Below are 20,546 nucleotides of genomic sequence, written 5' to 3' on the forward strand. Positions count from 1 at the left end.
AAAGGTACCAGTCATAAACATCATTAAGAATAAAAACAGAGGACGAACACTAGGAACTTGACACTGGGAATAGGACGGCTATTAAGGAGCACTTGAAGGGGGAGCATTGGAGGCATAGAAAGAGGGAAAGGGTTTTAAGAAGGATGTCCATACGAGCATTTGCAGACCCTTGCTCGGTTAGCAACCTTTCCTTCAGATCCTCAATCTGTTTCCTGAGAGCAGCATTTTCCTTTGTCAGGCGGGCAACCTCTGTAGTTTGGGAACTACTGGAACCAGCTGCCTCCTGGGTCTGACTAAGTTGACCTTCGAGAATGGCATTTCGAGCCTTCTGTTTCCTTATTTCTTCAGTGGCACTGTTTTGAGCGTTGATCAACTGAGAAATGGTCTAATTATTGCCTACCCCTCCACTCATATCAATGCACTCACACTCTTCAAGGGTGGTTTTGGAGAAATATTGCTTGTGAGTTCCTACTTTAGCCAGTCCCAATTGAACCTTGAAGAATTCAAACACTTTAGTGAGGAGAAACCCGTAAGGCAACCCATGATTACCTTCCTTGAACTATGCTACTTTCTTCATGTGTTCTATCATAAGACCAGGCAGGTTCATGGTGGTGTAGCTATCCAGTGATTCCATGAAAACCAAGTCTACTCGTGATGTAATGGAGAGTCTTTCAGCACGTGGGAGCAGAACTTTGTTCACCATTTCGGACATCAGTTGGTACACTGGAGGGAGGGCCTTCTTGTGTACCCGTTCCCCCTTGTTGTACTGCCTTATCCTTCACAATGGCGTTTCTGAAATTTGTAGAGCAGACCCCCTCAATGGATGACATCCCATCAGTGGGCACGCCCAAAATGGCTCCCAGTACACTAGTGTCCATCACAAAATCAACACTGTTCACTGTCAGACAAATGTTATCGTCCTTAACTGTGAAGAAGTCAGCATAAAAGCTACGCACTTCTACCTCATATACCTTGGGATTGTTAGTTGTGAACAGATGTGTCCATTATTGGAATTCACATATCTCCACCAATTGGCGCATTCCTGACATATCCAGAATATCGAGGGCAAATGTACGGCCCCCACAGTACATTTTGGATTCTCAGTTTTCCCTTCCAGCATCCTGGGTTGCATCAACCTTGGCCCTTTTGGAGGTACCGAGTTCTTCACTAGCACTAGCCTTCCTTTTCACTGATTTTCTTGTACTTTTTCTTTTCTCACCAGATTTCTCAGACATTTGTTCAACCAACTCTTCACCAAATTTCTCAGCTACTTTCTCATAAGATTTTTCACCCTCAACCTTGCTCAAGTCAATTTCACTCACAGATGACTCTCTGTTGGACTTTGGAACGGTAAGTTTCTTTGAGGACTTACGAACCAAGGAACCAGGTTCATCTTCTACCTCATCATCAACAACAACGACTAGTGCAGGAGGCACTACCTTCTCATTTACAACCTTTCTATCTTTCACCAATATCCTCTTCTTCTTTTCCTTTTTGCTTTTCCTTAAAACTGACTCAAATTCTTCCTTTTTCTGCAACCTAGTGATAAGTCTCTTAGAAGTTGACTCTTGGGGAGTTGCCTGACTACTCCTAGACTTGATGAAGCTCGCAAGAGCCACATTGTCATAGGTATCTTCACTCCCTTCATTTTCCTCCTCAGACAGAGATCGCATCTCGGGAGGAACAATGGCCAATAGCTCAGCATAGAAATGAGGAGAGGGAGCGGAATCAGTACTGACCTGGGGTTCTTCAGAAAAATAGGGAGTTTCATCCCAAGTAGGAGCATAGTTCTCCTATGTGGAGGGATCAAGTCCCTCAGGAAGTTCCCCAGTAGTACTATCTGCTGCCAGATTTTTGACAGGCACCAGTTCCTTTCCCTCTGCCAGTAGACTATCACCTTCCCCCTTAGACCCATTTATTTCAGACACGCCTTCATACTCATCAACTACACAGCCCTCAATAGCAATTGACAACATATTCTCTATGGCCTCTTGTTCTTGTAAACCCAAAGTAAACTCAGAAGACATAAGAAGAGCATTACCTATAGACTCGGCGACATTCAAATCAAAACATGGGGTAGTCTTTGCCGATTCATCACTGTTACAACCCACTCCTTGCATCTCATAATATTTTTCCACTGGTCGACTAGAAATTTCCTGATTGTCTTTTTCCGCCACTGTATCTGCTTCTACCATTTTTTTCGACGAGACAGAAGCAGAAGTTGCTGCCACAAATTTCTTAGGAGTCGAGGTTTTGCGACTCCTATGAGAGCCAATGCTCGACTAAGTTGGAGAGGAACTAGTATATGGTTGTGACTCTAGCTTAGGGTTTGGACTAGATAGTGTAGGGATTATAGGTTCTAGCACTGGGGTTTCAATGGGTGATGACACTGTGGGGATGATGCTTGGAACAGTCTGAGTCTCCATATTTTCAGACATGATGGAGGATAGTGAGAGTATTATGGAAGAAGAGAGTGTTCGATTTGAAGGAAAAAGAGAATTTTTGGCTTTGATGTGAACAGTTATGATAGTGACCGTGAGAGAGGTTATTTAAGAAGGGTGAGGGATCGGTTAGGAACGGGTATCAAGTTGGGTAAACGGGTCATTTCATAACGGGTAGGACGCTTGAGTTCCAAAAAGAGAGAGAAATGAAGGATTGATATTTTAATGACATGGCACCATTTCAGTCGTTAAAAAGATGTGGATGAGAGTACATAGAAACTACTAACCTGTGTCAAAGGAACCAGGTTCCCTGACTGAAATGCGATATCATTGGCTACTTGTTTGCTCTGTAATCGTCATGTGTGTCTACCTGCAATGGTATAGAGATGAAAACTTTGCCAGAAAACACTTTCTAACTATTTTACCTGTACATTTCTTTCATAGCCAATCATCGAGGGACCAGGTCCCTAGCTAGATTTCATCAACCCTAGTGCCAAACGATTCTTTTCAAAGTGCTCTATGCTCAGAGCTTTGGTGAAGATATCTGCAATTTGATCTTTTGTGCTGCAAGACTTCATGCAAATAAGCCCTTTCTCAACATTGTCTCTGAGGAAGTGATGTCACACATCAATATGCTTTGTTCTCTTATGTTAAATTGGATTTTTTCCATGTTGAGAGCACTAGTGTTGTCACATAGTAAGGGCACACAATCAGAAAACACACCAAAATCTTCTAGATGTTGCTTGATCCACAGTAATTGAGCATAGCAAGAGGCAGCTACCACATACTCAGCTTCAGCAGTTGAAAGGGCCACTGAGTTTTATTTTCTTGTGCCCTATGAGATTAGACACGAGCCCAGAAAATGTGCCATACCAGAAGTGCTTTTCCTATCTACCAAATAACCAGCATAGTCAACATCAGCATACCCTATTAAGTCAAAGTTATCTCATGAGAGATAGTAGAGAACCAAGTCCTTCGTTCCTTTGAGACACCTCAGAATTCTCTTTGCAGCCTTCAGATGAGACTCCTTTGGATTGGATGGAAACCTGACACAAAGTCCCACACTGAAGACAATGTCTGGTCTACTTGTTGTGAGATTCAGAAGTGACCCAATAATGCCTCTATGCATAGTCTCGTTTACAGGAGAATCAGGTTCATCCATATCCAGGCAAGTGGCAGTGGCAATAGGTGTATCAATAATCTTTGAACTCTCAATCTCAAATCTCTTCGGAAGCTCTTTGATGTACTTTTGCTGACTTATCATTGTACCCCTAGGAGTTTGCTTGACTTGTAGATCCAAGAAGAAATTCAATTCCCCCATCATGCTCATTTCAAACTCACTTCCCATGAGTCTTGCAAATTCCTCACACAAAGAGTCATTTGCTGCTCCGAAGATAATGTCATCAACATAGACTTGCACTATGAGCAGGTTCCTCCTCTATTTCTTCAAAAATAGAGTGTTGTCAATTTTTCCTCTTGTAAAGCCATTTTCTAGAAGAAACTTGGAAAGCCTTTCATACCATGCGCGAGGAGCCTGCTTCAGTCCATATAATGCATTGTCAAGTTTAAACACGTGCTCAGGATGCTCATGGCACTCGAAACCAGGCGGTTGCTTGACGAAAATTCTTATTTCAGAAAGCCATTCAGAAATGCACTTTTGATATCCATTTTAAATAATTTGAATTCCATATGAGATGCAAAGGCAATAAGGATTCTGATGGCCTTCATTCGAGCAACTGGAGCAAAAATTTCATCATAGTCAATTCCTTCTTCTTGATTGTACCCATGAACTACTAACATTGTCTTATTTCTTGTGGTGTTTCCAAACTCATCAAGTTTGTTTCTAAATACCCACCTGGTTCCTATGACAGTTCTGTCAGCAAGTCGAGGAACCAGGTGCCATACACTGTTCCTCTCAAATTGATGAAGCTCATCTTGCATAATCGTAATTCAGTCAGCATCTTTCAATGCTTCTTTGATTTTTTTGGGCTCAATTTGAGAGAGAAATGCAGAGAAGGCAAGTGAGTTTCTAGACTTTGATCTAGTTTGAATTCCTGAGTCAATGGGGTGATCACATTTTGAAGAGGGTGTGAGCTTTTGTGCTTCTAATTGGACACCTGAATCTCATTATGAAATGTTCTAGATTCTTCTGCATATGATCCATGTGTCCTGCTCCTCACCTCAGCAATTGGAGTTCCATGTACAATATCCACAACTTTGTTTTCTACTTCAATTATTGTGATTGAGGGACCAGGTTCCTCTATGTCAGCTGGAGATTCAGCTGTGCCATTGTCATTTGATTCCTTGACCTGACTCATCATATCAGCCTTTCCATTTGCACATGCATCACACACCTTGTGATCTTTGAAGCTTGACTTAGACAATCCATGAACCATGTCCTTCCTGACCAAATTGTTCAGCAACGTAAAACTTGCATGGCCCAACCTTCTATACCATAGTTTAGCGTCATCATCCACAACACTCACACATGTGAGATCCCCATTATGTAGTGACTCAAAATCAGCGACATAGATGTTCTTGTATCTTTTTGCCATCAGGATCACATCGCCAGTCACAAGATTTGTGACTGTGCAGATTTTTTATACAAATTCCACCTTGTTGCCTTTGTCGCAAATCTGAGAGACACTCAGCAAGCTGTACTTCAGGCCATTCACGTAATACACATTTTCGATTGAGTGAGTGGGAGACTTTCCAATTCTTCCTACTCCAAGAATGTATCCCTTTTTGCCATTTCCAAAGGATACACTCCCTCCTTGTAGGGCTTTGAGTGAAATAAAATCATCAGTGCTTCCAATCATATGCTTTGAGCAGTCAATATCCATGTACCATCTTTGGATGCTTTCTTTCACTGCTCTTTGCACAAGAGAATCAAAGATTAGACTTAGGAACCCAAACAAGTTTGGGTCCCTTGTAATGAGAAAATGGGTGAATTAGGGTTCTTTTTGTCCAAGTAGGAAATACACGTTTGTTATATGAGGGAGCATGCTTTTTAACAGTAATTACCTTTTTAGCAAAAACTTTGTTTTTCTGTTGAGACTGAAACTTAGCCTTATAGGTTTCCTTAAAGTGCCCAGTGTTACCACAGTGAGTGCAAAGCCAGCTGTCAGGTACAGTAACGTACTTGCTATGAGGGTTGTAGGGAGTTTTTTCCCTTTGAAACTTGATTCCCTGCCTGTTTCCCCCATTGTTCGTGTACATGGCAGTGATAGCTTCAGAGGACCAGGTCCACTTGAGTGATTTTTCAAGATCACTCTTGACTTTACCTAGTTCTTCCTGAATTTGTTTATTTTTCTCGAGTTCAATACACAAGCTAGATTTCACTGATTTTATCTCATTTTTAAGCCTAATATGTGTATCATCAGCAACTTCCTTTCCTTTTTGAAGAATCTCATACCTACCTTCTCCTTTTAGTTCCTCGATTGTATCCTTCAGATCTACAACTACTACTAATAGGTCATCTCTCTCATGCTCTATGTTAACAACCTTTTCAGTTAGAGCTTCTTTCTCTTTTTTAACACACTCAATAGTCTCTTTTAGATCAACCACAACAACCACTAGATCATCTCTCTCATGTTCTATATCTCCTAGTTCTACAGTTAATGCATTTTTATCACTTATAAGACTTTGATAAGTATAAATTAAAACATTTGCCAAAGACATGAGTTTTTTAGGAGAATAAGACTTCAAATTTCCTTGAACATCTAGAAAGTTTACCTCACCATCATCGTCGTCATCTTCATCATTATCAAACTGTGCCATTAAGGCAAAGATACAGTCATACTCAGCTGCTTCACTTTCTAGTGCCATCATGGAGTTGTCACCTTGATCATCTGGAAGAGTCTTCCCATGCAGCAAGAGCTTGTTTCACAACATTGTCAGTAGTATTTTTCCTCTTAAAACATTTGTTAGGAACCGAGTTCCTCTTAACTGCTTTGTCTGTGTTGTGTTTGTATTAATCTTGCTTGAGGACAGGATAATCCTTGATGAAATATCCTGGCTTACCACACTTATGACATAGGTCATAACCTTTTGGCTTGCTGGAGCTACTCCCTTTTGGAATGCCCATTTTCTGGAATCTTTTTGTCAGGTAAGCCATATCAGCATCCTCGCCACCTGAATCATTGTTCTCCGTTAGGTTCTTCTTCATTTTGGGCTCTCTTCTCTCATTGTCCTTCTTCTTCTTCATTTCATAAGTTTTTAGATTACCAATGAGTTCATCAATGGTCAGCTTCTGCAAATCCTTTTCCTCTATGATGGCGTTTACCTTGCTTTCCCAGGAACCAGGTAATACACTAAGTATTTTCCTGACAAGTTTGTTCCTGGGAATGATTTCTCCCAGTGAGTGAAACTCATTGATGATAGAGGTGAAGCGAGTGCGCATGTACTGAATGGACTCATCGTCCTTCATTTTGAAGAGCTCATACTCATTTGTCAACGTGTCGATCTTCGACTGCTTGACTTGAGTTGTCCCTTCGTGTGCTATTTGAAGAGCTTTCCAGATCTCCTTAGCACTCTGACAAGCTGAGATGCGGTTGTATTCATCTAGTCCGACACCATATACAAGAATCTGTTTTGCCCTGAAATTCTTTTCAATAGCCTTTCTGTCAGCATTATTGTACTATTTTCTCGTTTTTGGGACTATAGATGTTCCCTCATCAACAGTTTTCACGGGAACAAAAGATCCGTCACAGATTACATCCCATAACTCTGAGTCCTCAGCCATGATGAAATCATGCATTCTTGTTTTCCACCAACCATAGTATTGGTCGTTAAATCTAGGTGGTCTATAGGTAGATTGACCTTCTTCAAAGTTTGGTGGAGCAGCCATGGGGATCCTTTCTAGGTGTTAGCCTGATAGAAAGAATATGCTTTGTTACCAATTGATAGAATTTAAGGGTCCACCAAACTATATAGAGAACCAGGTTCTCAATTAGTTCCCACAGAATACACGCACACTGCAGTAGGTAAATGACACAAAATATTTTATATGAAAAACTCCCAGCTCACGGGATTAAAAACCACGACCTACCCTTGTAGGATTTCTACTTCACTACTGAGTAAACTTTAGATTACAACCTATTGTAACCTAGAAATTAACCTCTTAATCCCTCACTAACTTGTAACAACTATATTACAAGCCGCTTTGTAATAACTCTATTACAAAGACTTACAACTCGACTAACTCTAGCCAAGACACAAACACAAGGGTTTATGATTTACAAAGGTTTCCTACGCAATGCTTCTAACTAAGCTAAGTAGGAACTACAAGTAAAGAACTTTAAGAAAGGTGTAACGCAACTAGGGACATGTAATGACTCAATACATGAAACTGGTCCTTCGTTATGTTGTTCTTTGTTCTTGATGCCCTTGAGAATCACTTGCAAGATTGGCACAGACTTGAGAGAAAATGCTTGATCGATTCTTGAATATGCAAGTATTTTGTTTTACCTTTGCTTGATATAAATAACTCATTTGTGACATCACTTGAATGATATAAGCAAGTTAGGTAAAGGGCATTTCCCATAAAGTTGAATGTTGCACTATTTTTGTACCGTTGCATGTGCAGGCAGCAACTTTACAGCTATGGGGAGTTGACTTGTACAGTCACCACATGAACTGGTGGCCATATGTTCCCTCTGTTGTTCATTTGACTCTGAAGAGTTGAATCACGTCCCCGAACTGAGACTTGTTGTTCTTTAAGTGCTTGAGGATGTGTAACAGGTTCCTTATCTGGTTCTTATCATTAAGTTTGTTAGATCATCAAAACATAACAAGAATACATATAACCTATCAAGTTCGAAGTCAAATTTCTTCAAGGATTTTTTTTTTGGATGAAAAATATTTAAAATAGTGTGACTTCATATACTTCAGTTTACTTTCATTACCCATCCTAAATTATAAATACTATTAGTAATTAACTTTCAAGGGATATAAAATTTACATGCACCCAATGTTTATACCAACTTATTAAATACATATCACATGTATTCACAAATATTCATATAAGTAAACTATAGCTAATTGGTACACATTTTCACCTTATTTTATAATTTAACCACGGTAAATTAGCATGGCATGGCATAAACAAATTCAAATTTGTTGAAACAAAAGAGGCATGGCTGGATATTGACCAGGTCAGGCCACTAGAAGAAGAGGGTCCTCGGGTTAGCTTAGCAGACCAAACCAAATTAAGCTCGTCCAGACTTTCTTTTTTATTTTATTTTCTTCTACAGTATAATAACAACATACCTATCTTTTTTTTTCTATGGTATTTTTTAAATAAGGAAAAGGGTTATTTTATTTTTCGTTCTCATGGTCAAAAATCTAGAATAAAAACTGTGTGCTCTCATTAACAAACTCGGTTAGAGTACTCAATTATGACAGTTAACAAACAAATCATTATGAATAAAATAAATTTAATATTATTTACTGTTAAGTTTGTATTATTTTTTATATGAATAATTATCGAATATATCTTGATTACTTATGAAAATTTAACATTTAATTCTATTATAACCCAACAAAAACTAAAAAAAGATGATAGTTCAAACAAAACCCTGCAGAATTTTAGTCAAAAAATGTAGGAAACTAACATATGAAATATTAATATAGAAAATTTATCAACTTAAGTATTTGTTATATGAATAATTACCAAAATATCTTATTAGTTATGAAAATTAAATATTTAATTCTCTGTTAGCCCCAAAAATATCTGGAAAAAAAAAGATCATAGTTCAAACAAAACCCTCCCGAATTTTAGGTAAAAATGTAAGAAAATATGAATAGTTATTAAATATATCATGATTAGTTATGAAAACTAATAATTTAATTCTCTTATAACCAAAAACTAGTTGGAAAAAGATGATAGTTCAAACAAAACCCTACCGAATTTTAGGTAAAAATGTAAGAAAATATGAATAGTTATTAAATATACCATGATTAGTTATGAAAACTAATTATTTAATTCTCTTATAACCAAAAACTAGTTGGAAAAAGATGATAGTTCAAACAAAACCCTACCGAATTGTAGTAAAAAATGTAAAAAAACTAACATATAAAATAATAATATAGAAAATGTATCAACCTAAGTAATAATATAGAAAATTTATCGATTAAATATTAATATAAAAAATAGCGCAATATATTTAAAGAAAAATACTTTAAATAATATTTTAATACTTTAATTAATATTATTCAATTTATAGACATCGTCATGGAGCTCCCCCTTGTGCATCCCGGACCTGCATCTCGAGAGCTACTGTTGCTCCAGGGAAACTATAGGTCTTAACACATCTGGGATGGGCAGTGCCTGTCCCAGAACTTCCACCCCAGACATATAGACAATATGTGGGAGTTCATTAGGGACCACCCACTGCATCCCCGCACAGCTAGATGCCTTCAGCGGATGAGTTTTTACGGCATTATGGAGATCGCCCGGTTGCAGTTCGATTGGGCCCTGATCACGGCTATGATAGAGCGATGGCGACCGGAGACGCACACGTTTCATCTACACATCGGTGAGGCTACTATCACGCTAAAGGACGTGGAGGTTCTTTACGGGTTGCCTATTGATGGTATACATGTAGCTTACCTGTATGCTCTTAGGGACTATACGGGAGAGGACTATCTTCATATATTGTAGAGGCTCGCCGGTTTCCAGCCTGTGAAGCCGACTGCGTTGAGTGGTGCCAGTCGATTGCAGCTGACGCCCGTTAGGCAGCATCAGGTAGCGCTGCACGAGGAGATTACTGATGACTCACCGCCAGAGGATATCAACAGGTGGACGGGGCTGTTGATGTTGATGATATTTAACAGTATTCTGTTCCCGAACACTTCGTGAAACCTAGTCAGCTTGCAATTTCTACATCATCTGGAGTGGCTAAATGATTTACCTGATTACAACTGGGGTGGAGCTGTTATAGCTTACCTTTATAGGCAGTTGTGTCGGTCGTCCATGGGCACCGTACGAGATATTGTCGATTTTATACCACTGCTGCAGGTGAAAATATAGTCAATTCTTTTTATGATTATCACAGAGATAGTAAAAAATGACTTGCATTTTACGTCCACAATCTATATTAGGTTTGTACCTGGGAGGAGTTCCTACAGTTCCAGCCACCTCTGCCACCGCTAGCTCCAGATGCACCACCTCTACCGTTTCTTCCACTAGCTAGGAGGTGGGTAGATTGGCGAGGCCACGCCCGCGAGGTCGAGGCTCGACATCATCTCCCTTATTACAGGGATTTGTTGGATTTACTTGAAGGAGCTCAGGTACATATATACGTAAGTTTACTTGGCCTGGCTTGATATGTCTTCCATTTATTCACGATTCTTATGTTTAATAAATAGTTAATATGGAGGCCATACAACGACATGCTCATAGTTGGATTGCCAGATTATTGCTCCTGCAGCCGAGCTAAGTGGATGTCTTCAGTCCCTCTTATATGTCTCAATATAGTCGAGCATCATGTCACCGAGCGTGTCCTTCGATAATTTGGTCGACGCCAGCTTGTACCTATTCAGCCCATTGGCAGTCCACACATTACCAGTGGGATGATCGCTGCAAGGTCGACCAGACATACTTGGCTTGGCTAGAGGCCCAGATAGAGGATTGGGACCAGAGGTATGGCCTTATTCTGTCATACCCTCCACCTGACTGTTTGGATGGGGAGCATGAGTACATGGGTTGGTATCGCAGTGTTACCCGACTTCTCATCGGGAATCCCGTTCAACGCGCTGGTGGTCGGTACGTTCCATATGCCGGGAGGCATGAGGCGCTGGTATGTCATTTGTTATACTTACTTATAGTGTTACATTACTTTAACTTCCTTCATTAATTATTATTTTATATGTTATGCTAGTTATTGGCTTACACTAGTTCTACTAGTTGGGACTGCAAATGCTACATCATACAAGTGAGGGAGCGGCAGTTGTGTACAAGCTTGGCCATCGGGTTACTGATCTTTCTGCTGACACATTAAGATGTGCCCAAGAGGATGTACGCTTAGGATATGAGGCTGCTTATGTGACGCCCGAGGAGTACCATCATGGGCCACAAGTGGCCTTTGAACGTAGTAGACGTGGCAGGCGTGGCCAGAGAGGAATGAGCCCTCTGGAAATTGGCTTCTTGGTCTTCCTGCCTAATCAAGTCCATTCGCCTCCTGAATTTACACTGTTGATGATCTGTTGCAGCCATCCACACTAAATCATGTAAGCTCTTGTTCGTATGAGCCATCTGGAAATTGGCCTTCAAGTGCCTAACATAGTAATGGTGGTAGGCATACGATTCCTGCCATTCACACAAATTCTGTACATAACTTAAAATACCACCATGCCGATCAGATATTACACAAATACCTGAACGTTGTCTGACAACATGCTCCTTCAAGTGATTCAAAAATAATGTCTAAGTCTCTTGGATTTCATTGGCACAAATAGCAAATGCGAGGGGAAATATGCTTCCATTAGCATCTACTGCAACGGCGATCAACAACTTAATATCATACTTTCCCGTCTATGGATATCACCGGCCGACAATGCACAAAACCATCAATGGTTGGTTTAAATGCCCAGAACATATATCTGAATATGACTTCTTGTATTCCCGGACTCCGCTCAAGCTTCCATTCAACAACAGTCCTGGGGTTAAAGTGTTGTAACGCAGCCATGTATCTTGATATAGCGACAAAGTATCTATCCCAGTTACCATAAACAATCTCAAACGCACGTTTACGCCCGAGAAATGCCTTTCTTTTGGTAATGGTATATCTATATACCTGGTGGACAGATTTTATACACTCTTTAATCTTGTACCTTATGAACGATTCAATGTGTGGAATCAAGACAAGATAAATCAAGTCAACATTCAAGTTAAAATAATTCCCATTAAATGTGTTTGTATCACAAGTGTGGGTGCCAATGTATTTCTCCACAATCCACATATTTGTTTTCAATTTTCTCGCACGCAGCATGCATGTACAACCTTGAAACCATCTACGACAAATAACCTTGTATACTTCCGGAGATGACTCATGAACCTCGATCTCATGATACTCTTTTATGTTGTACATTCGCACCTCCCTGCTAAGGCGCGCTTTAACAGCAAAAAGCATATTCTTTGACAGAACCATTGGTCTAGATTCATCCCATATTGCTGTCTGAATGTTATCAAGATCCCTTGTGAGGGCATCCACATCCGGCATACTGGGCAACTGATCAAGGTAGGAAATTGCCCTTTAATGAAAGGGCACATGGGACTCGTACACTCTGGGTCTAACGGGAGGTGGAGTCTACATATATGGAGCATGCTCATTGGTGGCATCATGCTCCCTTCGCAAATCAGGTTGCTTATTCTCATTCTCATTCTCATCATCATCACCCTCGTCAGGGAAGGATGTGTCATCTCCAGACTAATCACCATTGTTGTCATAATCACTATCATCTTTCTGACTCTGTACATCTGCCAGATCATGATTAAATATATCGTCTTCGGGCAATTGGGTAAGGACAGGACCTTCAAGCTGCTCGTTTTCACTACACAATCAATAAAATAATGAGTTTCTGAAATTCATCCCAACATTATATATAAACTTTATCTCTTAACTTACAAATCATAATCTATTGATATCCCATGATGCACATTATCGAGTTGTTGATGACTCCCGGATGGACCACCATGATCCAGAATATCAAAATCGGGTATATTCCAACTGTCTGTTGGTTCATAACTTGTAAAATTCATATTTGGTCGGTACCCCCTTTGGAATATATGAATATTAATACAAATATTATACATAAAAAAATAGTAATACAAAGGAAAAATGAAATTTACCACTCGGCGAGTGGATTATGTAAACTTGGAGAGAAATTATGTCCTCGCTCCTCATTCGCCCGTGAAGATAAGTTTAGATCTGGCCAAACTCTTTCAAACGGAACCTGTTCGAATAAAACTGCTCCAAAAACACCACCTGATGATTGAAGGTTATCCCTATTTTGCGGAACCTCAAAATTGCGAACGTCTTCAGACTTGACGTACATTTCCAATATTTTTATCACAAGAAGTTCCCAGTGTTCATCCGGAGTCCTCAAAAAATTTGTCAGAGTTTTATCGTCTTCGATGTTAAACTCAGCATAACAAGCAACCCCCTGCGGAGTAACAAAATATGGATATCTTTTGGTTACTTTAATATTAACCGAACGTTTCCTCACACTCATTTTCTTTACATAGCAACGAAATCAATCTATCGTACTCTATTGTAAGTGGCAACTTAACAATACACTGTGGAGAATAACTATAGCGTACTGAGTTATTCTCCACGACAACCTCACCCCCTCCAATATAATGCAACCCTAATTTTTTGTTTTTCGGATATTATGACAATGCAAAAAAAGTTAAGTAAATAAATATTTTGAAATGAGTAAAAATAAATAAAAAGGATGCAGAATACTGATCTATCCTGAATGGGTTTTTAACGAAACAATGAAACTCCTTAAATAAGCAAAAAAATCAATGCGGGGTAGCGCATTCATTATACGTGTTATAAATGCATGCGCTATACCCACCAATTAAGTAAAATTCAAATATATAAATTATTGGTGGACAAACGTGTCGTTAAGATATAGCGCATTCAACCCATGCGTTATATATAAATTGAACATCAGTTAATTTTTTTATCTATTTTTATGGTTTGACTCCAAAAAAGTCACACTTTGATTTCGGACTCATATTGCGGGATATGAGCCCGCGATCTGAAAACTCGAGGGAAAAAGAAAAATAAAAAAATATTTTTCAGGAAAATATTTATTAAATTTAATAATGAAATACTCCATATCTCTCTGCCCTATACCGTTCAGATTTCATGTTTCTTTTGTTTTTGTTTTTCTCGTGTTGCTGCTTTCGAGGAGTGTTGGGACAAGAGAGAATTGTTGATATTCTTACTCTTTGGTTCCTGTCTTCAAAGAGAACTGTACTGGCTGCGCCGAGAATGCTGTCAAAGTGACAAAAGTTGATGGGACAAAAGTTATTCGCTTTTCATTCAAATCTAGATAATATTTGGTTGAAGACTTGAAGTTAAGAAGATGAGCAATTAAAAGCTGGACATTAGACATTAATTTTATTTAGATAATAAAAAAAATTAGAATATTGCGAGTAAAAATCATATTAGTTGAAGTATTCCATAAATAAAAATTTCAGTCACAAATTCTTTACTTCATATTGAAATTAAAATAATGAATATAATTGTAAAACAACACTAATTTACAAAAAATATTTTAATATTTGTAAAACTATTTGCAAATAATGTATGTCTAAGCGCTTTAAAATGGATATATCTTTTTTCTCAAAGATGGTAAATTACTACTAACGTTGGGAAAATATTTGCCATTGCGAAGCTAATATGCAAGTTTGACTGAACTCAGTAATTTTGGTTTAAATTTTATATTTATCTAAAAAAATCCATTAAAAATATATAAATTATTGATTTAGAATTCATTAACTTAAAAAGACTAGAATCATAGCCCATTAGATTTAAATTCCGACTATGTCTCAATGTTTGAAGTTTGAAAAACTGAAATTGCAAATTATGTTTTTAAGTTTTTACCTAAAGTGATTGTTTAAGCAGTGCTCGCAAAAAAATTTAACTTTTTATGTTCAAGATTTTCAGACCAGTCTTTCAAACTCCTTTACCTCAGTATTTACGTAATATTTGGATGAAGTTGAAATTTGAAGCTCACGTTAAAAAAGTGCATTTGGAAGGCCCTGGATTAGGACTTTCCTTTCCTTCCATCAACGCTAGAGCTGTCAATATGGGTCGGACCGGATAGTCTAGCCAACATAAACTTTAGTAATTGACGGGCTGGGTTGGATTAGTCAACCATTTTAATGGGCCTTATAATAATTAGTCCACCCTAACCTTATGTGGGTCGTGAGCCCCCACGGGTCGGCCCATCATTTTTAAAATATAATTTTATATTTTTTCTTTAAGTTGTGACCTAAAAAATGATAATTATTTAAAAGTTAAAAAATATCTTATTAGAAAATTTTGCAAAACTTAACATCTTTTTATACTGTTCCAATATATCACAATAAATACTAAAAAGGTAAAAGACAAAACTATATTTCATTCACAAAACGTCAAAATTCAAAATAAACTATTCAAGAGAACACCCATGACGCTTATGGGATATCCAGCACATCATCTTCATCAAACACATTTGAATTCGCTTGTGACAAAGTTGTCTTAATGTCACAACCCAATTTCACTTATAGGTCGTGATGGCGTCGGACACCGCTGTCAGACAAGCCAACAATAAATACTAAATAAATTCTCATTTTAATATTTTTGAAGTCATAGTTGTTCCCCTCAATTAAATAGCACAAGATGACATTTACCAAATACGTACTAATATCTTTAAAATTTTCCAATACAGTGCATCCAATAATCATCCCAAAATCCGGTGTCATAAGTACATGAGCATTTACTAAGGAATTAAAATAAAATATAGCATCTGTCTAGAATATAAATTAGACAGGAAAATATAATAACTCTGAGGAGACTCTGTTAGCTGCGGATCGTAATGTAGAATGCAGCTCACCTATGTCTCCACAATTATTAACCACACATTTGCGCCCACAAGGCCGCTATATATATATATATATATATATATATATATATATATATATATATATATATATGTGTGTGTGTGTGTGTGTGTGTGTGTGTGTGTGTGTGTGTGTGTGTGTGTGCGTGCGCCTGCACAATAAAATGTGCAGCAAGTGCAGTATGAGTATGAAAACAACGTGTACCCAGTAAGTATCAAACATAATCTCGAAGAGGTAGAGACGAGATGGCCGACTATGACACTCACTATGGGTCAATAATATTAAATAATCATGAAAGTAGAAATATTTATATCAACGTGATTCACATAATTAACAATAATTTTATTGAACCAGCAGAAGTAATTAAATTCCTTCAATTCCATTAATTCTCAATATATTAATCAAATTCCTTCAAATGAAACAATTTCTAATCTATTAATTAAATCCTTCAATTTCAATAAAAAAAATTCCATTTTTATCAAATAACCTTACATGCTGCAATTCAATTGTCAATAAATTTCCAATTTATCAAATAGCTTTACAAGCTGCAATTCAATTTCAATATATTTTCAATTTATCAAATAGCTTAAAATTTTTAATTATGAGACTATGTGTCTCATTTCACTCCTAGTTCCTTCCGGACTCGAACCAACTAACCCGATATAACATAATATATTTGAATAACACAAAAAGAAGTAGGAATGGGAAAAATAGGGTTACAACTCTCGAAATGACCGGTCGGGTCGTTACATCCTCCCCCCTCTTACTTAAACATTCGTTCGTCCTCGAACGAGTCTAGAAACATACATGGAGTCTCGAATAGGCGTGGATATCTGCTCCGCATCTCCCGCTCGGTCTCCCAAGTGGCCTCCTCCATAGGCTGACCTCTCCATTGCACCTTTACTGAAGCTATATCCTTTGACCTCAACCTTCGAACCTGCTGATCCAAAATAGCCACCGGCTCCACATCATAAGTCATATCACCCTCTAACTGAACCGTGCTGAAATCCAAAATATGGGACGGATCTCCAATATACTTCCGGAGTATGGAAACATGAAACACTAGATGCACATTCGACAAGCTGGGTGGCAAGGCAAGCTTATAAACCACCTCTCCTATCCTCTGAAGCACCTCAAAAGAGTTTGTTGTTGCTAATTCCTAATTCGAAATCAAAGATACTTTCAACAACAAGTGTAAGAGGGTGTGTTTAGCAGATTCGTACCAAATAACCACTGTTATCCTTAGCCCCACGGTGGGCGCTAAACTGTTTACCCGAAAAATGGATGGAGTTAAATTTGTACGTAGTTCTAAGGGTATGTAGTATAACTTGACACAAATCATAAGAATGAATAGAAATATCGAGTGTTGACTGTAGAGAATAAAAAATAAGCAAAGTTGGGAAGAAGATGATTTATAGATTAAGCAAGATGAATCAATCTATGAAGCTAAAAAAAAAAAAGATAGCTCTTCAATATAGGAGTGTATGATATCTCAGTTACAATGTATGCAAAAACTTCATCTTTACAGAAATAATAACCAACCCCTTTATAGTGGAGGGATCCTATTTTAGATACAATTAAAAATATATAGTGGGAGACCCATGATAAATTAACTTTTCCATAATTCCTGCCAAGATTCTCTGCCCCAGTGCGGTTGCAACGGCTTTTATCTATGAGCTCGATATTGACTCGAGCTCGATACTGACTCGAGCTCTCGATCTTGACTCGAGCTCGATTCTGATTCGGAGCCTTGTATTGATTCGGGGACAGTATTGGTCGATCTTTGCCTCGTAAGTTCGATAACTTCATCATAGTTCGATTTGGATTCGAACTCGATAATGATATCAGGCTCGACATTGATCGGTCCATAGGGATCGAGGCTTGATGACCTGACTTCGGACCTTAACCTGATCTTCGATCCAATGCATTACCATTTCGACCAGTTCGTATGAAGGACTAACCGGTTTTGACCGTATACAATTATGGGGGCCAAGAAGTGGAGGAAGAAGAAAGAATAAGCATGTTAGAGGGGCCCTTATAGAAGCCACATTACAATTAATTTTTGGACTGATCTTGAATGAACCCATAGTAGTGCTTGTAGACTGTGGGGCGACCCATAGTCTCATAGACCTTCAAATGACTGCACTTTTGCAATTAAAGGTGAACCTCTTAGCAAATCTATGAGGATAAGGGTGGCAAATGGAGAGATGATGCTTAACAAGGCTATTTGTCAGAAGGTGCATTGGCAAATGCAAGGGGAAGGATTTGAATTTGACTTTAGATTAATATAAGTAGGAGGTTGTAATTTACTTTTAGGAATGGACTGAGTTAACTTAATTGCCCCACTTATTTTATACACAAGACCATATAGTGTGACATTTATGAGGGGTAACATGACTACATTGGTTGGATATCAAGACTTTACAGGATTGACCCTATCGTGTAATTATTATTATTATTATTAAGCACGATTTCTGCCGAGGTCGTACGGCCCGATCCAGAGTTTTGTGTACACTACCGAGGGACGTGCGGCACGATCCATAGATGCATCTATCCTGTCGAGGCGTTCGGCCCGCTCCACAAGAAAGGATGACATTTTCTTATGTACCTCCGGAAGGAGAGTATATTCATTATAAGATAAATTCGGGAGGATGAACAATTTCTTTAAATAATTAATTAATTTAAACAGAAAATTAAGCATATGAGATTTTCATCTTTATTATATTTCCTAACAATTCACATATTATATATCAAATAATTCAATTAAATAAAGAATACAATTTACACAAGTAATTCATGCTTTGTGTCATAAACTACCCGGACTTTAGCATTAATAGTAGCTACGCACGGACTCTCGTCACCTCGTGCGTACGTAGCTCCCACAATTAGCAACCATTATTAATTTAATCATCTATGGGGTAATTTCCCCCTCACAAGATTAGACAAGAGACTTACCTCGCTCCGAAGTTCCATAGCCGACTCCCAAGCCTTTCAAATAACTCGACCAATGCCCAATGCTCCAAAACTCACTTTCGCTTTATTAACATTCACAAGCTTTTAATCCTCCCCCGATATCATAACATTAAGTAAGATGCTCATACGCCACCAACAAATTGATATCTACAATTACAATCCCAATTACAATAAATATATGATTCAAACATATTTATTAATATCCATTTATGGCTCTCAAGTTGGCTACAAGCCTCCAGCTCAAATCGTCTAATAGGTTCACTTACTAGCACATTCAACTCCACTCTTATCATTCAATACCCATTTGAAGTCCTCAATGATACTACATTAATTCTCTAACAGCGTCAAATTACTATTCATCGTCTTCCTTAACCAACATTTCCAAAACATTCAATTTGGTGATTACTTAGTTGAATACTTCAAACTAAGCTAGAAAATGATTCTATAGATTCATTGCATCCTTTAATTTCATTTCTAAGAACACTATTTATCTTTCCCTCATTTTCTCAAGAACATTATTCATGCCATGAACTAGAGTTTATGAAATCAATTATCCAACCATAACAACTTGAAATAAATATTAGAATTACTCTCACCGACTCATAAGAAATGAGCTTGAAGCATTAGTATTACCTTCTTGAAGCTTTTCCTTGAAATTCTAATATTTGAAAATTTTGGTGTTCTTGAACAACTTGCAAGATTTCTAGAGATTTCAAATATTGAAGGATGTTAATACTAGTGTTAATAGGATGTTATTAACTTAAAGTATCCAAAAAAACTCACATTGTATTCTTAAGTAGCCCCAAGGTCGAATCCACCATGAAAGAACCAATCTCTAGCTCAAGAAAATCCCCAAAAATGGCTGCTGCCCGTGACTGCCTTATAAAGGCACAGGTGCTTCAGTGAGTTGTACCTTGCGCTGTGCAGGTTGTACCTCGTATTACAAGTTTTGCCCTGCTGGATACCTTTTACTAAAACGTCCATAAGTCCTTGTAGAAATATCCAAATGACGAACGGTTAAAAGCGTGAGAAACTAGACTCGAAGATCTTTCATTTGATAGGTTGTCCACCACCCCTTACATATATAGGCATGCTCGTCCAAAGTTAGGTTTTTGTGTGTACTCATTTGAAACTTTAGTCTATCATGTAATTTTCAACTTGATTAAGACTTAGGGCTCTCCTTAGACCCTACATCACTTATAATATGACTCGTTCACTTATTAACATACGAACCTACTGGAACCTTCAAATCCCGATTCCGGGGTCGTTTTCTCAAAATGTTGACTGAAGTCAAACTTGCCCTTTTAAAGCTAACTTAAGGAACCAAGTATTCCGATTTCAACCCAAACACTTCTAAATCCCGAACCAACCATCCTCGCAAGTCATAAAATATTAAAAACACATTCAGGGAGTTTTATTTAGGGGAACGGGGTTCTAAAAGTTGAAACGACCGGTTGGTTCGTTACACTTAACATCTTCACTTTCATCTACATCTACAATTCATATTCAAT

At 38.1% G+C, this 20,546-nt stretch overlaps 4 protein-coding genes across 4 annotated transcripts; all 4 read right to left on the reverse strand.

The window, feature by feature from the left end:
* Positions 1 to 1,100: 1,100 nt before the first annotated feature.
* LOC138910315 (uncharacterized) lies at positions 1,101 to 1,673 on the reverse strand. Its single transcript, XM_070201545.1, has one exon. The coding sequence runs from the start codon at positions 1,671 to 1,673 to the stop codon at positions 1,101 to 1,103; it is 573 nt and encodes a 190-aa protein (XP_070057646.1).
* Positions 1,674 to 4,067: 2,394 nt separating this feature from the next.
* Positions 4,068 to 4,382, reverse strand: LOC138910316 (uncharacterized mitochondrial protein AtMg00820-like). Its single transcript, XM_070201546.1, has one exon. The coding sequence runs from the start codon at positions 4,380 to 4,382 to the stop codon at positions 4,068 to 4,070; it is 315 nt and encodes a 104-aa protein (XP_070057647.1).
* Positions 4,383 to 5,330: 948 nt separating this feature from the next.
* On the reverse strand, positions 5,331 to 6,269 carry LOC138910317 (uncharacterized). The gene has a single exon (XM_070201547.1). The coding sequence runs from the start codon at positions 6,267 to 6,269 to the stop codon at positions 5,331 to 5,333; it is 939 nt and encodes a 312-aa protein (XP_070057648.1).
* Positions 6,270 to 6,414: 145 nt separating this feature from the next.
* On the reverse strand, positions 6,415 to 7,290 carry LOC138910318 (uncharacterized). The gene is made up of 2 exons (XM_070201548.1): positions 7,123 to 7,290; positions 6,415 to 7,029 (listed from the first exon to the last, which is right to left on the reverse strand). The coding sequence occupies exons 1-2, from the start codon at positions 7,288 to 7,290 to the stop codon at positions 6,415 to 6,417; spliced, it is 783 nt and encodes a 260-aa protein (XP_070057649.1).
* Positions 7,291 to 20,546: the final 13,256 nt, after the last annotated feature.

Source organism: Nicotiana tomentosiformis, chromosome 4, assembly GCF_000390325.3.
Source record: "Nicotiana tomentosiformis chromosome 4, ASM39032v3, whole genome shotgun sequence".
NCBI classification, from domain to species: Eukaryota; Viridiplantae; Streptophyta; class Magnoliopsida; order Solanales; family Solanaceae; genus Nicotiana; species Nicotiana tomentosiformis.

Bases quoted from the DNA above. Each gene is read 5' to 3' on its own strand.
- LOC138910315 (XM_070201545.1), bottom strand. From the start codon at position 1,673: ATGCGATCTCTGTCTGAGGAGGAAAATGAAGGGAGTGAAGATACCTAT.
- LOC138910316 (XM_070201546.1), bottom strand. From the start codon at position 4,382: ATGCAAGATGAGCTTCATCAATTTGAGAGGAACAGTGTATGGCACCTG.
- LOC138910317 (XM_070201547.1), bottom strand. From the start codon at position 6,269: ATGGCACTAGAAAGTGAAGCAGCTGAGTATGACTGTATCTTTGCCTTA.
- LOC138910318 (XM_070201548.1), bottom strand. From the start codon at position 7,290: ATGGCTGCTCCACCAAACTTTGAAGAAGGTCAATCTACCTATAGACCA. The intron at 7,030-7,122 runs GTTGATGAGGGA...AGGGCAAAACAG, and splicing joins CTTTTGTTCCCGTGAAAACT to ATTCTTGTATATGGTGTCGG.